The sequence below is a fragment of the Mustelus asterias genome, chromosome 20 (genome assembly GCF_964213995.1).
Source record: "Mustelus asterias chromosome 20, sMusAst1.hap1.1, whole genome shotgun sequence".
In the NCBI taxonomy this organism is placed as follows: Eukaryota; Metazoa; Chordata; class Chondrichthyes; order Carcharhiniformes; family Triakidae; genus Mustelus; species Mustelus asterias.
This window is the reverse complement of record NC_135820.1, coordinates 27,311,961-27,328,218: the sequence shown is the minus strand read 5'-3', so window position 1 is coordinate 27,328,218 and position 16,258 is coordinate 27,311,961. Positions and strand designations below refer to the sequence as shown.

General features: G+C 43.5%; 2 protein-coding genes across 3 annotated transcripts in view; one reads left to right on the top strand and one right to left on the bottom strand.

Annotated features, from left to right (window-relative positions):
* ddx27 (DEAD (Asp-Glu-Ala-Asp) box polypeptide 27) overlaps positions 1–5,134 on the top strand; it is a 50,091-nt gene extending 44,957 nt beyond the window's left edge. The window contains exons 18-21 of the mRNA XM_078236365.1: positions 307–430; positions 590–674; positions 1,074–1,148; positions 4,022–5,134. Coding sequence (XP_078092491.1) covers positions 307–430; positions 590–674; positions 1,074–1,148; positions 4,022–4,037 — 300 coding nt within the window. The 3' untranslated portion in view covers positions 4,038–5,134. The remainder of the gene's footprint in view (positions 1–306; positions 431–589; positions 675–1,073; positions 1,149–4,021) is intronic.
* LOC144508453 (acyl-coenzyme A diphosphatase NUDT19-like) overlaps positions 1–16,258 on the bottom strand; it is a 424,531-nt gene that overhangs the window by 183,856 nt on the left and 224,417 nt on the right. The window lies entirely within an intron of this gene.

The window sequence follows — 16,258 nt, the reverse complement described above, 5'->3', positions numbered from 1 at the left end:
GAGCAATGTGAGATTTTATCAATCATGAGACATGGAAGCTGGGAGAGGCATTGTTTGGGGAAGCTCAATTAGTTCCCCCCCCCCACTTTGTTTTGTGAAGATGCCTCAACATCCACTCCACATATCCCTACAGTGGCATTGGGTAAAGTTAGGGCCGCTCTGTTCAGGGGATTGAGGTGATAAACCAGTCTCATAACTCCATGCCCCTCAGTGGCCATGTGACCTTAAAAAGATTGTCTTCAGGTGACTCCTGTGAATGGGGTTGTGATGTATTGCAGCAGGGTGGTGACCTCTTGTTTACTCCAGGCGGAAGAGAGAACGCAGTTTGAAATCGTGAAATCGCAGATGTACGCAGAACGAGTTGCTAAGCGAAACCGGAGGCCAAAGCGAGCAAGAGTGATGCCCGAGGATGAACCAAAGCCCACAGCAGGTGGGTGAACTGTCCAGTCAGTGTGAGTGAGATCAGAGTCAAATGTATTTCTGATCCAAGAACACTTTCACTGTGAAACTAAATGGATTGCTTTTGTTTAATGGTGCAATCAAAAAAATGTTTATATGTTGAACAAAGTACAATTTTCTTTCTCTTAAGGTAATAAAAAGAACAGAAAGAAGTCTGTGTTTGATGAAGAATTGACAAATACGAGTCAGAAAGCCCTTAAGCAGTACAGAGCTGGGTAAGTAGCATCATTTCGTTGATTATTTAGTTGGATGGATGCATTGAGGCCATTTTTGAGGGGGGGCATCTAGCGGGATGTGAAAATAGTGTCTGTGGGAGTGGGTTTGGTGCATGTGGGGGGTGGTGTAACATCACTCAGCAGGTGAGTAGAGCTCCTGTTGGAAATGTAGCCAGGTTGGATTGGATGGTGTGCTATATTTCTAACTATAGGTGTGATGCACTCTTTTGTGTATAGCTGGGGGTTAGAAAGCGGCACTCCTGCGGTGAACATTAAGTTGTGATCAGTGGCTTCCCTGTGAACAGACACTCTGAAATGCTTTCCTGAATGTATAACAATGCTGTACCCATCTGCTGTATATTCAGTATCTGGATTCATTGCACCATGGTTTCTTTGCAGGCCATCCTTTGAAGACCGAAAACGACTGGGGATAACCCAGCACAGGAAAGGTGGCTCCTTTAAATCCAAATCCAGGTAAACATTTCTGCTGTAACACAAATGTGTCTATTCAAGGGAATTAGAAAGGGCTGCCTTTGCAACAAGTCTGGTTATGGTCAGAAAACGAGTGATTTACAGCCCTTCCCATCCTTTCCTAGCAGCAGGTGGACTGCAGGAGCTCTATAAATTGACTCACCTCCACCTTTTCAAGAGCATTTAGGGATGGCCAAGTGCTGCCCACATCCTGTGAAAGAATAATGATTTAAAAAATACCCTTCGGATTAACACTGGTGATGATCAGGCCGGATTACACGTTCTGACCCTTCCGGCCCATCAACACTAGAGCTCATCATCTAAAGCCCCATCTTCCATGTGTGAATCTAGTCACTGTGGTAGTTTATTCCATTTTGAGGGCATCCACAAAACTACCCCTTACCAGCAGCAACCTGAACTAAGAGCCCTGGCCAATTGTTCTCCCCCATTGCAACAGTAAAAACACTGTAGGAGTATTTCATTGGCTGTCGAGTGTTTTGGGACATCCTGGGGTTGTGGAGGTGCCATATAAATGCAAGTTTATTTTTTTCTATTCTGCTCTAATCCCTACCTTGTTGACTTAATGCTCTCAAAAGTATTATTGTTGGTATCAATCGTCACCCCATGGTACCTCACCCAAGTGGCACTTGTGTGAAAGATTAGCACAAACTGCAATACCTAATGAGATTGAGTGGTTAAAGGAAAGTTTATGTGATATCAGTGAAACTGGATCTCTTGGGTGAATGGTCAAGATAGATTTTTTTGGCCCAGAAGCTTTCCCTCTCCTGAGAATTAAAGTGAAATGGTCAAACGCTTCCTATATCTTGTCTAAAGCAGCGATGAATTTAGCCATCAAAAAGATTACTTTATACAAATGGGGGCAATTCTCCCAGAATGCTGCACTGCTGGAGTAGCGCAGCAGGCGGGGAGACTCGAGCAGAGGCCGTGTAGCGAGCTTTTCACAGGATGCTCCGGCCGCTGGATTTCCGGCTTCGTCAACTCCTTGCCAGAAATCGGCATGCAGCTGAATAAATTATGTTAATGTTCACTCACATTTCGTTAGCGGGCCCGGGACTAAAGTCTCCAGGCCCACTAGCGTCTCCACCCCCAGCCAGGAATGTTTCACTCCAGCGGGGTTTACAAAAACTCCCCACTAGCGGGAAACTGGCGGCCTGACCCCCCCAGCTGGAGTGAGGGGGAGACCCGAAAAAGGGCTCCCCCCTCAGGAGATCAATGGTAAGGGGAGGGGTGCCCCAAGGGCATTGCCAGCATGGCAGTGCCAGCCTGGGGGCACCTTGGTACTGCCCACCAAACATCGAGCAATGCCAAGGGGGTGGGCTAGAGAGGGCAGGGCCTCTGTGTGACAAACTGTTGGGGTTTGGTGGGGTCCCGCTGCCACTCTGCATTCAGGCTTGGTTACAGAGAGAGAGAGGTCAGTGATCGGGACTGGCCATTGGGAGGCGGGGGGGGGGGGGTTGGTTTCAGGACTGCGGAGTTGGGGACGGGATCAGGAGACCTGGATTGATTGGGGGGGGGGGAGGGGGGGGGATTGAGGCTGGCGCGGACATGTCTGGAAGGCCAGCGATCGGGTGGTTGGGGGGGAGGGGTTGCATGACCAGTGATGGGGTGTTTGCGGGGCTGGCCAGCGATCAGGAGGCCGGCAGTGCGGAGCTATTACGCATGCGCCGACCTCAACGCTGACAGATTGGCGCATGTGCAGTGGCCCACTCAACGCTACGCTGCTGGCTTCTCCAGCAGGAATAGGCCCCACCCACTGATTTTTAATGAGATTCATGCAAGTGCACTCTGCAGTGTACAGAGTGTGGGAGATTCCTTTTAAAAATCCCGCTGAAAAATGCAGCGGGATTTACTCCTGTTTTTACACAAGTTTGACACTTCAAATTTTTTTGGGAGAATCCCACCCTGGTTTCTGACCATTTTTCATTGGCATTTCCCAGCATTCACCAAAATCTTGTGGCGAATTAACATAGGTGTTACCTGCAGTTTCTGCTGATCAGGCGTGTTTTCTTTTTGATTGTGAGAAAGTTATATTTTTGTAAATTGTTTGTGCTACAATTGGCCTCTTGCTCATAGGTTCAACATCACTGCCAAGACCACACTATACTAGACTAGCAATCCAGACCATGAGTGTTGAAAACCCACCATGTCAACCTGCAGAATAAAATTCAATACATTTTTGGGCTTGCACCAGAAAAATGACCACGTATTATGGAACTACTTCACACAAAGGGTTGTGAATCTGTGGAATTCCCTGCCCAGTGAAGCAGTTGAGGCTACCTCTTTGAATGTTTTTAAGGCAAGGATAGATAAATTTTTGAACAGTAAAGGAATTAAGGGTTGTGGTGAGCGGGCGGGTCAGTGGAGCTGAGTCCACAAAAAGATCAGCCATGATCTTATTGAATGGCGGAGCAGGCTCGAGGGGCCAGATGGCCTACTCCTGCTCCTAGTTCTTGTGTTCTTATGTAAAACTGCTGGGTTATTGGCGATTGCAACTGGTTCACGAATGTCCATCAGGAAGGGACTTGACTCCCCGCCTGGTGTGACCTACACGTGACTCCAAACTTGCACCTTATAAGATTGGTTCCTCATGCTCTCAGGTCGGCTAGAGCTGGGCACTTAACAACATGGTGTTACTCACATATCAAGAACAAATAATAAAATCTGCACACACCTGAGTTTCTCATTATCAGTATTGTTTTTAAACAATGATTGGTTCCTATTCTTCAAACCATGACTTTGTCTTCAACATTGAGATCCGGCATTTAGCCATTTCCCTGAACAGTTGACAACATTTCAGCTATTTCATGTTGTAAGTGGTATACATGTGGATTGAGTATTGTGCTTGTGTGTTTCAGGTACAAGAGGAGATGAGCCCTGACAGTAAAGCTACTGGAGAGATTTATGAAACTACATTTCAAGAACAAATACCGCTCGTCGGCCTGTAACTTACACAAATGTGCCACATTTTATTAATGAGATTTATTATATATCAGACCCTGGGAGAAACCCTATCTAGGAACTTTATCAATCTATTGAAGCTCGTTGAACACCAAAAACGTTGATCACGCTCGCCTTCAACTCCATTGGAATTGAGATTTCACAGCTTTCATCATTAAAGATCAAGTGAAACAATCCCAGGCTCTCAACTTCCATTCCAAAATAGTGTTTACTATGGGTTCACTCTCAAATGTGAAACGCTGTTTCTCAATTTTCAACTATTTCCGTGTCCTTTATTTAATTCAAACTCACCACTTTCTCTTCAGTTATGGGCAATGAGGTGCTTTTTAAAGATCTCTGTACTCAGTGCGACAGAATTTCTACTGCTGATTTCAAGGAGTGTGGGATTTTGTACAAACCTTCCTCAAGTGGCGCATCAGACAAACCTCCTGATGCATTTCTGCAGCAATTTTCATTTTGATCCAAATAGCTTAGGAGACAGTATTTAAACCAATTTACAGATGTTAGGAAGCTGAGACTAGAAAAGAAGACATTGGGCAGACATCCTCCTCACATTGCATTACTCAGTGATATTTCCCCGTGGTATGCAGATATGGGTGTTGAGGATAAGATCAGGCTTGTTTTGAGGTGATTAAATTATGAGCAAAAATGAACTACACTGCTGCTTGGGTAAAAGCAGGCAGTATAGGTGGAATCATTCCTCAATAAGGAGGTAACCTGTCCTTGACCATTACATTTTATTACATAATTGTTAATCCCTTGTTAATCTTACCTAAAACCGTTTGCAACAGGTTGACCAGAAGAAATTAGACTGAAAGCTGCCATTTTGCTTTGTGATTAACCCATTTGAGAGTTTTTTTTAGGAATTAAAGTACTGTTTATTAGAAGAATGCATCCCTATGTTCTTCAATCGGTTCTTTGTTTATTCCTTAAGAATAGCGAATGTTGTGTTCACGTATTCTGTACAAACCTGATTGATTTCTAATAAAAATTAAAAGAAATCCACCTTTTCATATTGATCAAACATGTTTTTAGTTTAGCATAATATTCCAAAGGTGCTTCAAAAGAGTGTTCAGACAAAATTTGACACTGAAGCGCGTAATATATTAAGACAAGCTAAAGGACAAGTTAAAGGAGAGATGGAGCTTTAAGTAAGGAATTTTAGAGTCAAGAGAACTACAGGCACGACTGTCAATGGAGAAGCAATGAAAATTAGGGATCCTTGAAGCCAATAGATGATAATAGATGATAATAGGGAGATGGGAGTCTTATGTGATGGAAAATTTATGAGGTTAGAAGCTTAGCTAAGGATCAAATGGGACACCCAAGTCTGCAAACTGTCTGGTTTCAGATTCAGTCATTTGCCAATGATGGGGATGGAGCTGGTGGATTGTACAAATAGTTTTCATATAAAGTGGGGTTAGGATGATTACCAAAGCAGCAGAGATGCACCATGTGTTGGGTTTGGTTGAGATGACTGCTCTTTAGGAGGGTTCCTGTGACAAAGGACTGAATTCAAAGCAACCCAAGTCCACAGACACCGAAGACAACTATTGATTGATAAAGTAAAGGTGGAATTTATAAAGTAATGACAGTGAAATACTTCTGAGAAACCCCAGCTCCAAAGCTCCAGGAGCAGCATAGGAATTGAATGCTTTCCAATAAAAGGTGGGAAAGCTAAGAAATCATCAAACTTTGGACTTTTTATATTTGAAGGCAGCACAAGAAGAAGTCATTTTAAAGCAATTTTGTCCAATAGAAACTGACTTGGATCAAGTGTGGCGACAGCAACACCATTGTAGCCACAGGCATTCATTTTATTAGAAAATGCCCATCATACATTACAGGTAAATATATATTTGCTGACACCCACAAGTATGCAAAACTTCTCAGTCTTTCACCAAATCTTAATTCTACCATGAGTTTTATCAGTTACAGCATATCTTGGGTTCTATGTCTCAGTTTTTTGTCCAGCAGTTGGAGCAGTACTTTGACTTCACCAGAATGGTTTCTGAGAATGCTGACCATAAAAGGTTGCTGGAGATCCTTTCCCACCCTCCATCCAGAACACAGTTGGGGCTGCTCCTTACCCTGACATGACATGACGACCTGATGGAGCTGTTTATTATTGGTTGCTTTCCTGCACCCTGGAGCAGTAACCCGGGCTGATGGGGCTGACTGATATGTGCTCTCCTGTCCACGCAATGTTGGTGACATTGACACAGGTTCTTCCATCCATACCACACACCATTTCAGCAATTAGCCAATCACCATTAACGAAGGATAGCCAAATATTTTCAAAAAAATCTTAAAGGAACATTTGAGTGATTCAAAAATCAAAAGGGGATTCAAAAAAAGACAAACCAAGTGTGCACATTGCCCCTAAAAATCCAGACATGAAGGGTAAAGAAATACACAAATAATTTCAGCAACAAGATCACAGATTAGATTTAGGAAGCAAAGTACTGGAAGTACAATTGTAAGGATTTTTGAGGAGGATGTAACATTTAAGTCAGTAAACGAACATAGATTGGAAATGATCCCCTCCACCTTGACCCCCTTTTTGCTTTTTGTTTCCCTGGTTTGTCCAATACATATGTATCAAACCTCAAAAATAAGGTTAGTGGGGCCAGAGATTAGTAAATTGGGGCATATTTGGTAAGGATATCTAATGAAATGCAAATATTGGGAAAGTATGGTCACAAAACAATCTACAGAATTATTCTGACATTCCAGGGAAATGTGCAGTAGAGCAGAACATGATTCTGGAGGAAGAGAAACCTAGAAAACCAAATAAAATAGCTTGGAGAAATTAGCACAGGAACAGTCATAGACCCCACAGATTCTCGAGCCTGTTCTATTATTTAATGAGATTGCAACAATTCCACCCAGCAACCTTGGTTCCAAACCCTGTTACATTCTAGTGCAAAAGTATTCAATCTCAGATTTAGAATTATTAGTTGACCTCGCACCTACTGCTTTTTGTGGGAGATCATTCCAGATTTGTGCTAGGACTAGCAGCAAATAGGGTACAAAAAGAGAAGTGTAAAATGTTACAAAGACAAGCCTAAATGCACTATCTGAATGTACAGAGCATTCATAAAAAGGATTAGCAGTGCAAAAAATGTAAATGGGTACAATATGATTGCAATTATAGAGACATGTCTGCAGGGTGACCAAGACTGGGAACAGAATATCCGAAGGTATTCAATATCAATTGGGGGAGAGGTAATTATGATGCGATTAGGCAAGAATTAGGGGGCATAAGATGGGAACAGAAACTGTCAGGGAAAGGCACTAATGAAAAGTGGAACTTTTTCAAGGAACAAATACTGGGTGTCCTTGATAGGTATGTCCCTGTCAGGCAGGGAGGAAATGGCCGAGTGAGGGAACCATGGTTCACGAAAGAGGTGGAATGTCTTGTGAAAAGGAAGAGGGAAGCTTATGTAGGGATGAGGAAACAAGGTTCAGATGGCTCGATTGAGGGTTACAAGTTAGCAAGGAATGAGCTGAAAAAGGGGCTTAGGAGAGCTAGGAGGGGACATGAGAAGTGCTTGGTGGGTCGGATCAAGGCAAACCCCAAGGCTTTTTACTCTTATGTGAGGAATAAAAGAATGACCAGGGTGAGGTTAGGGCCGGTCAAGGACAGTAGTGGGAACTTGTGTATGGAGTCAGTAGAGATAGGCGAGGTGATGAATGAATACTTTTCTTCAGTGTTCACCAAGGAGAGGGGCCATGTTTTTGAGGAAGAGAAGGTGCTACAGGCTAATAGGCTGGAGGAAATAGTTGTTCGGAGGGAGGATGTACTGGCAGTTTTGAATAAACTGAAGATCGATAAGTCCCCTGGGCTTGATTAAATATATCCTAGGATTCTTTGGGAGGCAAGAGATAAGATTGCAGAGCCTTTGGCTTTGATCTTTGGGTCCTCACTGTCCACGGGGATGGTGCCAGAGGACTGGAGAGTGGCGAATGTTGTTCCTCTGTTTAAGAAAGGGAATAGAAATGACCCTGGTAATTATAGACCGGTTAGTCTTACTTCGGTGGTTGGTGAATTGATGGAAAAGGTCCTTAGGGATGGGATTTACGACCATTTAGAAAGATGCGGATTAATCCGATAGTCAGCACAGATTCGTGAAGGGCAAGTCGTGCCTCACAAATTTGATTCAATTTTTTGAGGAGGTAACTAAGTGTGTTGATGAAGGTAGAGCAGTTGATGTCATATACATGGATTTTAGTAAGGCGTTTGATAAGGTCCCCCATGGTCGGCTTATGATGAAAGTAAAGAGGTGTGGGAAAGAGGGAAAGTTAGCCAATTGGATAGGTAACTGGCTGTCTGATCGAAGACAGAGGGTGGTGGTGGATGGAAAATTTTCGGACTGGAGGCAGGTTGCTAGCGGAGTGCCACAGGGATCAGTGCTTGGTCCTCTGCTCTTTGTGATTTTTATTAATGACTTAGAGGAGGGGGCTGAAGGGTGAATCGGCAAATGGAGTTTAACCCTGATAAATGTGAGGTGATTCATTTTGGTAGGACTAATTTAAATGTGGATTGCAGGGTCAAAAGTAGGGTTCTGAAGACTGGAGGAACAGAGATCTTGGGGTCCATATCCACAGATCTCTGAAGGTTGCCACTCAAGTGGATAGAGCTGTGAAGAAGGCCTATAGTGTGTTAGCTTTTATTAACAGGGGGTTGGAGTTTAAGAGCCGTGGGGTTATGCTGCAACTGTACAGGACCTTGGTGAGACCACATTTGGAATATTGTGTGCAGTTCTGGTCACCTCACTATAAGAAGGATGTGGAAGCGCTGGAAAGAGTGCAGAGGAGATTTACCAGGATGCTGCCTGGTTTGGAGGGTAGGTCTTATGAGGAAAGGTTGAGGGAGCTAGGGCTGTTCTCTCTGGAGCGGAGGAGGCTGAGGGGAGACTTAATAGAGGTTTATAAAATGATGAAGGGGATAGATAGAGTGAACGTTCAAAGACTATTTCCTCGGGTGGATGGAGCTATTACAAGGGGGCATAACTATAGGGTTCGTGGTGGGAGATACAGGAAGGATATCAGAGGTAGGTTCTTTACGCAGAGAGTGGTTGGGGTGTGGAATGGACTGCCTGCAGTGATAGTGGAGTCAGACACTTTAGGAACATTTAAGCGGTTATTGGATAGGCACATGGAGCACACCAGGATGATAGGGAGTGGGATAGCTTGATCTTGGTTTCAGATAAAGCTCGGCACAACATCGTGGGCTGAAGGGCCTGTTCTGTGCTGTACTGTTCTATGTTCTATCTAGGAAGGACAGGCACAAAGGAAAAAGAGGTGGGAGATGTTGATAGTAAAGCATGAAATCAGTGCACTTGTGAGAAAGGATATTAGCTCAGAAAAACAAGATGTAAAATCAGCCTGGGTGGAGCTAAGAAGCAACACGGGATGGAAAACATTACTGGGAATTATCTATAAGCAATAGTGGTAAGGGAAGGAGCGGCATTAAACAGGATATCAGTGATGCATGCAGCAAGGGTGACTTTAATCTACATATAGACTGGGCAAACCAAATTAGCAATACTACTGTGGCGGACTAATTCCTGAAGTATGTAAGAGATGGTTTTTTAAAGAACCAATTGGGTACAGGATATTCCAGATTTGGTATTGTACAACAACAATGGTTTAATTAATAATCTTGTTTTGTGGGGTCCTTTCGGCCAGTGTGATCATAACATGATAGAATTCTTCATTTGGATGGAAAGGGGAGTAGTCCAATCCGAAACTAGGCCCCTAAATCTGAACAAAGAAAACTACAAAGTTATGAGGGGTGAGTTGATTACGAAAAATTGGGTAAGTTCATCAAAAAGCAAGACAGTGGATAGGCAACAGCTAATCATAGAAATCATAGAAACCCTACAGTGCAGAAGGAGGCCATTCGGCCCATCGAGTCTGCACCGACCACAATCCCACCCAGGCCCTACCCCCACATATTTTACCCGCTAATCCCTCTAACCTACACATCTCAGGACTCTAAGGGGCAATTTTTTAACCTGGCCAATCAACCTAACCCGCACATCTTTGGACTGTGGGAGGAAACCGGAGCACCCGGAGGAAACCCACGCAGACACGAGGAGAATGTGCAATATCCACACAGACAGTGACCCGAGCCGGGAATCGAACCCAGGACCCTGGAGCTGTGAAGCAGCAGTGCTAACCACTGTGCTGCCGTGCCGCTAATATTTAAGGAATTAATGTATGCATTGCAACAGTTGTGTTTCTGGTGCAAAAACACAACAGGAAAAGTGGCCCAACCATGGCTAACAAATTTATTAGATCCAAAGAGGAGTCATATAAAATTGCTAGAAAATGTACCAAGCCTGAGGATTAGGAGCAGTTGAGAAGTCAGCAAAGGGAGACAAAGAGATAAGAGGAGGAAAATGAAGGGGAGTATGTGAGTAAACATGCAAGCAGACTGCAAATGTTTCTATAAATATGTAAGAAGAAAATGATTAGTGAAGACAAATGTCTTACTATTCAAAATGAAGAATTTATAATAGAGAATAAGGAAATGGCAAAGTAACTAAATGACTACTTTAGTTCTGTCTTCACAGAAGAAAACACAAAGAATGTCCCAGAAATGATAAGGAACCAAGGGTGCTACAGTAATTGTGGGTGACTTTAATCTACATTAGAGACTGAGAAGGCAGAATTGAAGGAAATTATTATTAGTAAAAAAGAAGTGTTGGAGCAATTAATGGGACTGAAAGACAAAAATTCCTAGGGTTTGATAATCTACATCCCAGGGTAGTAAAAGAGATGGCCATGGAAATAATGGGTGCATTGATGACATCTTCCAAAATTCTGTAACTTCTGAAACAGTCCCGGCAGATTGGAGAGTAGAAAATGAAAACCCACTATTTAAAAAAGGAGGGAGAGAGAAAACAGGGAATTGCAGAACCTAACACCAGTAGTAGGGAAAATGCTAGAGTCTATTATAAAGGATGTGACAACAGGATTCTTAGAAACTATCAATGGGACTAGACAAATTCAACATGGATTTGTGAAAGGAAAATCATGTTTGACTTGGATTTTTTGAGGATGTAACTAGTAGAATAGGTAAAGGAGAACCAGTGAATATGGTGTATTTGGATTTTCAGAAAACTTTTGATCATGTCCCACATAAGAGGTTGGTGTGTAAAATTTAAGAACATGGGATTCAGGGTAATATATTGGCATGGACTGAGAATTGGTTAGCAGACAGGAAACAGAGTGCATGAATAAATGCATCTTTTTTGGAGAGGCAGGTGGTGAATAGTGGGATCAACGCTTGGGCCCCAGCCATTCACAATATATATCAATGATTTGGATGAGGGAATCAAATTAATATTTACAAGTTTGTTGATGATACAAAAGTAGGTGGGAATGTGAGTGGTGAGGGGATGAAAAGAAGCTTCAAGGTGATATGAAGGGAGATGTCAATTGGCTGGGTTGAGTGCTATTCCTGCATGATGTAAACCCTTTAGAACAAGCCATCATTACGAGGGAGGAAGTGTTAGATGAATTTAAAAGCATTAAGGTAGACAAATCCCCAGATTACTGAGGAAGACAAGAGATGAAATTGCTGGGCCTCAAACAGAAATCTTTGTTTCTTCGTTGGCCACTGGTGAGGTACCAGAGGATTGGAGAATAGCCAATGTTGTCCCATTATTTAAGAAGGGTAGCAAGGATAACCTGGGTAATTATAGGCCAGTGAGCTTGACGTCAGTGATAGGGACTGTTGGAGAAGATTCTTAGGAATAGGAACTATACATATTGTGAATAGTCTTGTTAGGGACAGACAGCATGGTTTTGTATGTGGGAGGTCATGTCTCACTAATTTAGTTGAGTTTTTTGAGGTGACAAAAATGATTGATGAGGGAAGAGCTGCAGATGTTGTCCACATGGGCTTTAGTAAGGCACTTGACAAGATCCCTCATGGCAGGCTGGTGCAAAAGATTAAATCTCAAGGGATCAGGGTGAACTAGCTCGATGGATTCAGAACTGACTTGGCCATAGGAGACAGAGGGTAGAGGTGGAAAGGTGTTTTTCTGAAGAGGTCTGTAATTAGTGATGTTCGGCAGGGATCAGTACGGGGACCTCTGCTGTTTGTAATATATATATATAAATGGATTGGAAGAAAACGTAGCTGGTCCGATTAGCAAGTTTGCAGATGATACTAAAATCGGAGGAGTTGCGGGTAGTGATGAAGATTGTCAGAGACTACAACAGGATAGACTGGAAAATTGGGCGGAGAAATGGCAGATGGAATTTAATCCGGACAAGTGCAAGGTGATGCATTTTGGTAGATCCAATTCAGGTGGGAGTTATAAAACAAATGGCAGAGCAATCAGGAGCATAGACACACAAAGAGATCTGGGAGTGCAGATCCACAGATCCTTACAAGTGTCAGCACAGATGTAAAAAGTGGTGAAGAGAACATATAGCATGCTTGCCTTCATTGGCCAGGGCATCAAGTATAAAAGTGGGCTAATTATGTCACAGTTGCATAAAACTTTGGTTAGGCTACATTTGGAACACTGTGTCCAATTCTGGTCACCACACTACCAGAAGGATATGGAGGCTTTGGAGAGAGTACAGAAAAGGTTTACCAGGATGTTGCCTGGTATGGAGAGTATTAGCTATGAGGAGAGATTATTCTCCCTGGAAAGATGGAGGCTGAGGGGCGACCCTGAAAGAAGTTTATAAAATGAGAGGTATAGATAGGGTGAACAGTTGGAAGCTTTTTCCCAGGACAGAAATTACAATTACAAGGGGGCACAAGTTCAAGATAAGGGGGGAAAGGTTCAGTGGAGATGAGCGGGGCAAGTTTTTTTTTACACAAAGGGTGGTGGCGGCATGGGATGCACTGCCAAGTGAGGTGGTTGAGGCTGTTACATTAGCTACATCTAAGGCTTAATTTGATAGGCACATGAACAAATGGGGAATAGAGGGATATAAGCGGTTGGTTAGATAGGCAAACATGATCAGCACAAGCTTGGAGGGCCGAAGAGTTTGATCCTGTGCTGTACTGTTATTTGTTCTTTGATATAGACAAGTTGAATGAATGGGCAAATACAGTATAACGTGGATAAATGTGAAATTACGATTCCCGTGGCGGGTGGGATGGGATGGGAAAATGCCCCCCCCCCTAAATATGACAGATGAGTATGGGGAAGAGTGCGAGAGTATGGTGTTGAGATAGAGGATCAGCCACAATCATATTGAATGGTAGAGCAGGTTCAAGGGGCTCAATGGCTTATTCCTGCTCCTCGTTTCCACGACTTTAAAACTATTTGGAAAAGAGACCTTAACCCAATCTTTTTTGATGTGACCCTATTTTAATGCATCAGACTGAGGCTTCAGTTGTTGAGCGTGGGGGCATGTTTAAAGCTTAGACTGTGTGGGGGAGAACAGGAATTGATTGTTGATGAAATGGCAGGGTTTCAACACCTTTTCATGGGCATGTTTTGCAGCAGCAATCAAGCCTCAGAAAGCAGTCCATTGGGCTACACCCATCAATTACAAACATGCAAGGGTTTAAAGGGAGCCTCATAGCTGTCAGAAATCAGTCTCAACTCCATGGCAATCATTATTGCTTGGAGATCTCATCTTGAATCCCCACTGAGGGTTGTGACCCAGTTTGGGAAACTCTGCCCTAACTGTCCGTCTGCACTTTCTCATACAACTCCATTTTTTAGTCACTTCTGCTTAAACTAGTTATTTCCCTTCAGCTGGACTCTCTTCATCAGTTTCTGACCTAAACTTTGCTCTTCGCCTCTTTAAAAAATCTTTACTATTTTTATCGTTGCTTCTGACCCAAACACTCTCTCATTAAAGTCCTTACAACGTGCTATCTGCAGGTCTCTCAGACTGTCTATAGGGATTCCTTTCTCAGGAAAGTAGAAACCGTGAATATTAGATCTACAAGATTTCAATCATTATTCAGAATTTTGATGTAAATGTGTCACAATTGCTGCAAACACCAAATCGGGAGAGGTAGTGAAATCAAGAGATTAAATTCCTTAAAGTGTGAATGGGTAGAACAGAATCGGAATTTATATAGCATTTTCCATGTCCACCAGCCATCCCAAAGTGCTTTACAGGCATTTTGAAGCAGTCCCTGTTGCATGTCAGTAAATGTGACAGCCAATTTGCACAATGCGAACTTCCACAAATAGCAGTGATAATGATCAGAAAATCTTGTGATATTAAGGACTAAATATTAGCCAAGACATCAGGCATAACTCTCCTGCTCTTCTTTGAACTAGTGCCAGGGAATCTTTTTCACCCACCAGAACAGGCAGATGCGTTAGCTTTGTTTTTGGTGCCCAAGAGCTGTATTATGACTTGAAGCAGACATGTGACTTGTGACAGGGATCAGTGGAACTGACTGAATCACAGCTGACAAAGAAAATTAAATATAAAGGCAAAGTATTGCACAAAAGGAATAAATAATCTTGTGAATGTTGTTGAACTATCCAAGGATGAAAGTAAAACAGATGTGTTGGCAGACTCAACTGACACACAGAACAGAAAAAATACAGCACAAACAGGCCCTTCGGCCCACAAGTTGCACCGGTCATGTCCCTACCTACCTAGGCTTATATATGGGCTTACTTATAACCTTCAATCCTATTAAGTCCCATGTATTCATCCAGAAGTCTCTTAAAAGACCCTATCGAGTTTGCCTCCACCACCAGACAGCAGCCGATTCCACTCACCTATCACCCTCTGAGTGAAAAACTTACCCCTGACATCTCCTCTGTACCTACTCCCCAGCACCTTAAACCTGTGTCCTCTCGTAGCAGCCATTTCAGCCCTGGGAAAAAGCCTCCGAGAATCCACCCGATCTATACCTCTCAACATCTTGTACACCTCTATCAGGTCACCTCTCATCCTTCGTCTCTCCAAGGAGAAAAGACCGAGCTCCCTCAGCCTATCCTCATAAGGCATGCCAACCAATCCAGGCAACATCCTTGTAAATCTTCTCTGCACCCTTTCAATCATTTCCACCTCCCTCCTGTAATGAGGCGACCAGAACTGAGCACAGTACTCCAAGTGGGGTCTGACAAGGGTCTTATAAAGCTGCATCATTATCTCCCGACTCCTAAACTCAATTCCTCGATTGATGAAGGCCAGCACACCATACGCCTTCTTAACCACCTGCTCTACCTGCGAGGCCGATTTAAGAGTCCTATGGAGCCGGACCCCAAGGTCCTTCTGATCCTCTACACTGCGAAGTCTTACCCTTGATATTATATTCCTTCATCCCATTTGACCTGCCAAAATGGACCACTACACATTTATCCGGGTTGAAGTCCATCTGCCACTTCTCCGCCCAGTCTTGCATCCTATCTATGTCACGCTGCAGCTTCTGACATCCCTCCAACCTATCCACAACACCACCAACCTTTGTGTCGTCGGCAAACTTACCAACCCATCCCTCCACTTCCTCATCCAGGTCATTTATGAAAATGACAAACAGCAAGGGTCCCAGAACAGATCCCTGGGGCACTCCACTGGTGACCGACCTCCATTCAGAAAAAGACCCATCTACAACCACTCTCTGCAGGCAAGCCAGTACTGATCCACAAGGCAACAGCCCCTTGGATCCCATGCCCTCTCACTTTCTTGAGAAGTCTTGCATGGGGGACCTTATTGAACGCCTTGCTGAAGTCCATGTAAACCACACAATGGGGCAGCATAGTGGTTAGCACTGCTGCCTCACATCACCAGGAACTCGGGTTCAGTTCCAGCCTCAGGTCAGTGTGTGTGGAGTTTGCATTCTCCCGTATGTGGGGTTTCCTCTGGTTGCTCAGATTTCCTCACACAGTCCAAAGATGTGTAGGTTAGGGGGATTACAGGGATAGGCCTAGGTAAGATGCTCTGACAGAGAACCAGTGCAGATTTGATGGGCCAAATGGCCTCCTTCTGCATAGTAGTGATTCTATAATAATGGCCAAATAGCTTCCCAAGTGCTGCAAACATTTACTCATTGAATGTCGTTTTTTTTTAAAGAGAGCAAAAATCAGGGTAGCCAATAGGATTCCCATTCAGTGGGATTTACTAGACCAGTAAAACTACTAATTTTAAAAAAGCTTTGCTTCAGAAATCACAAATTG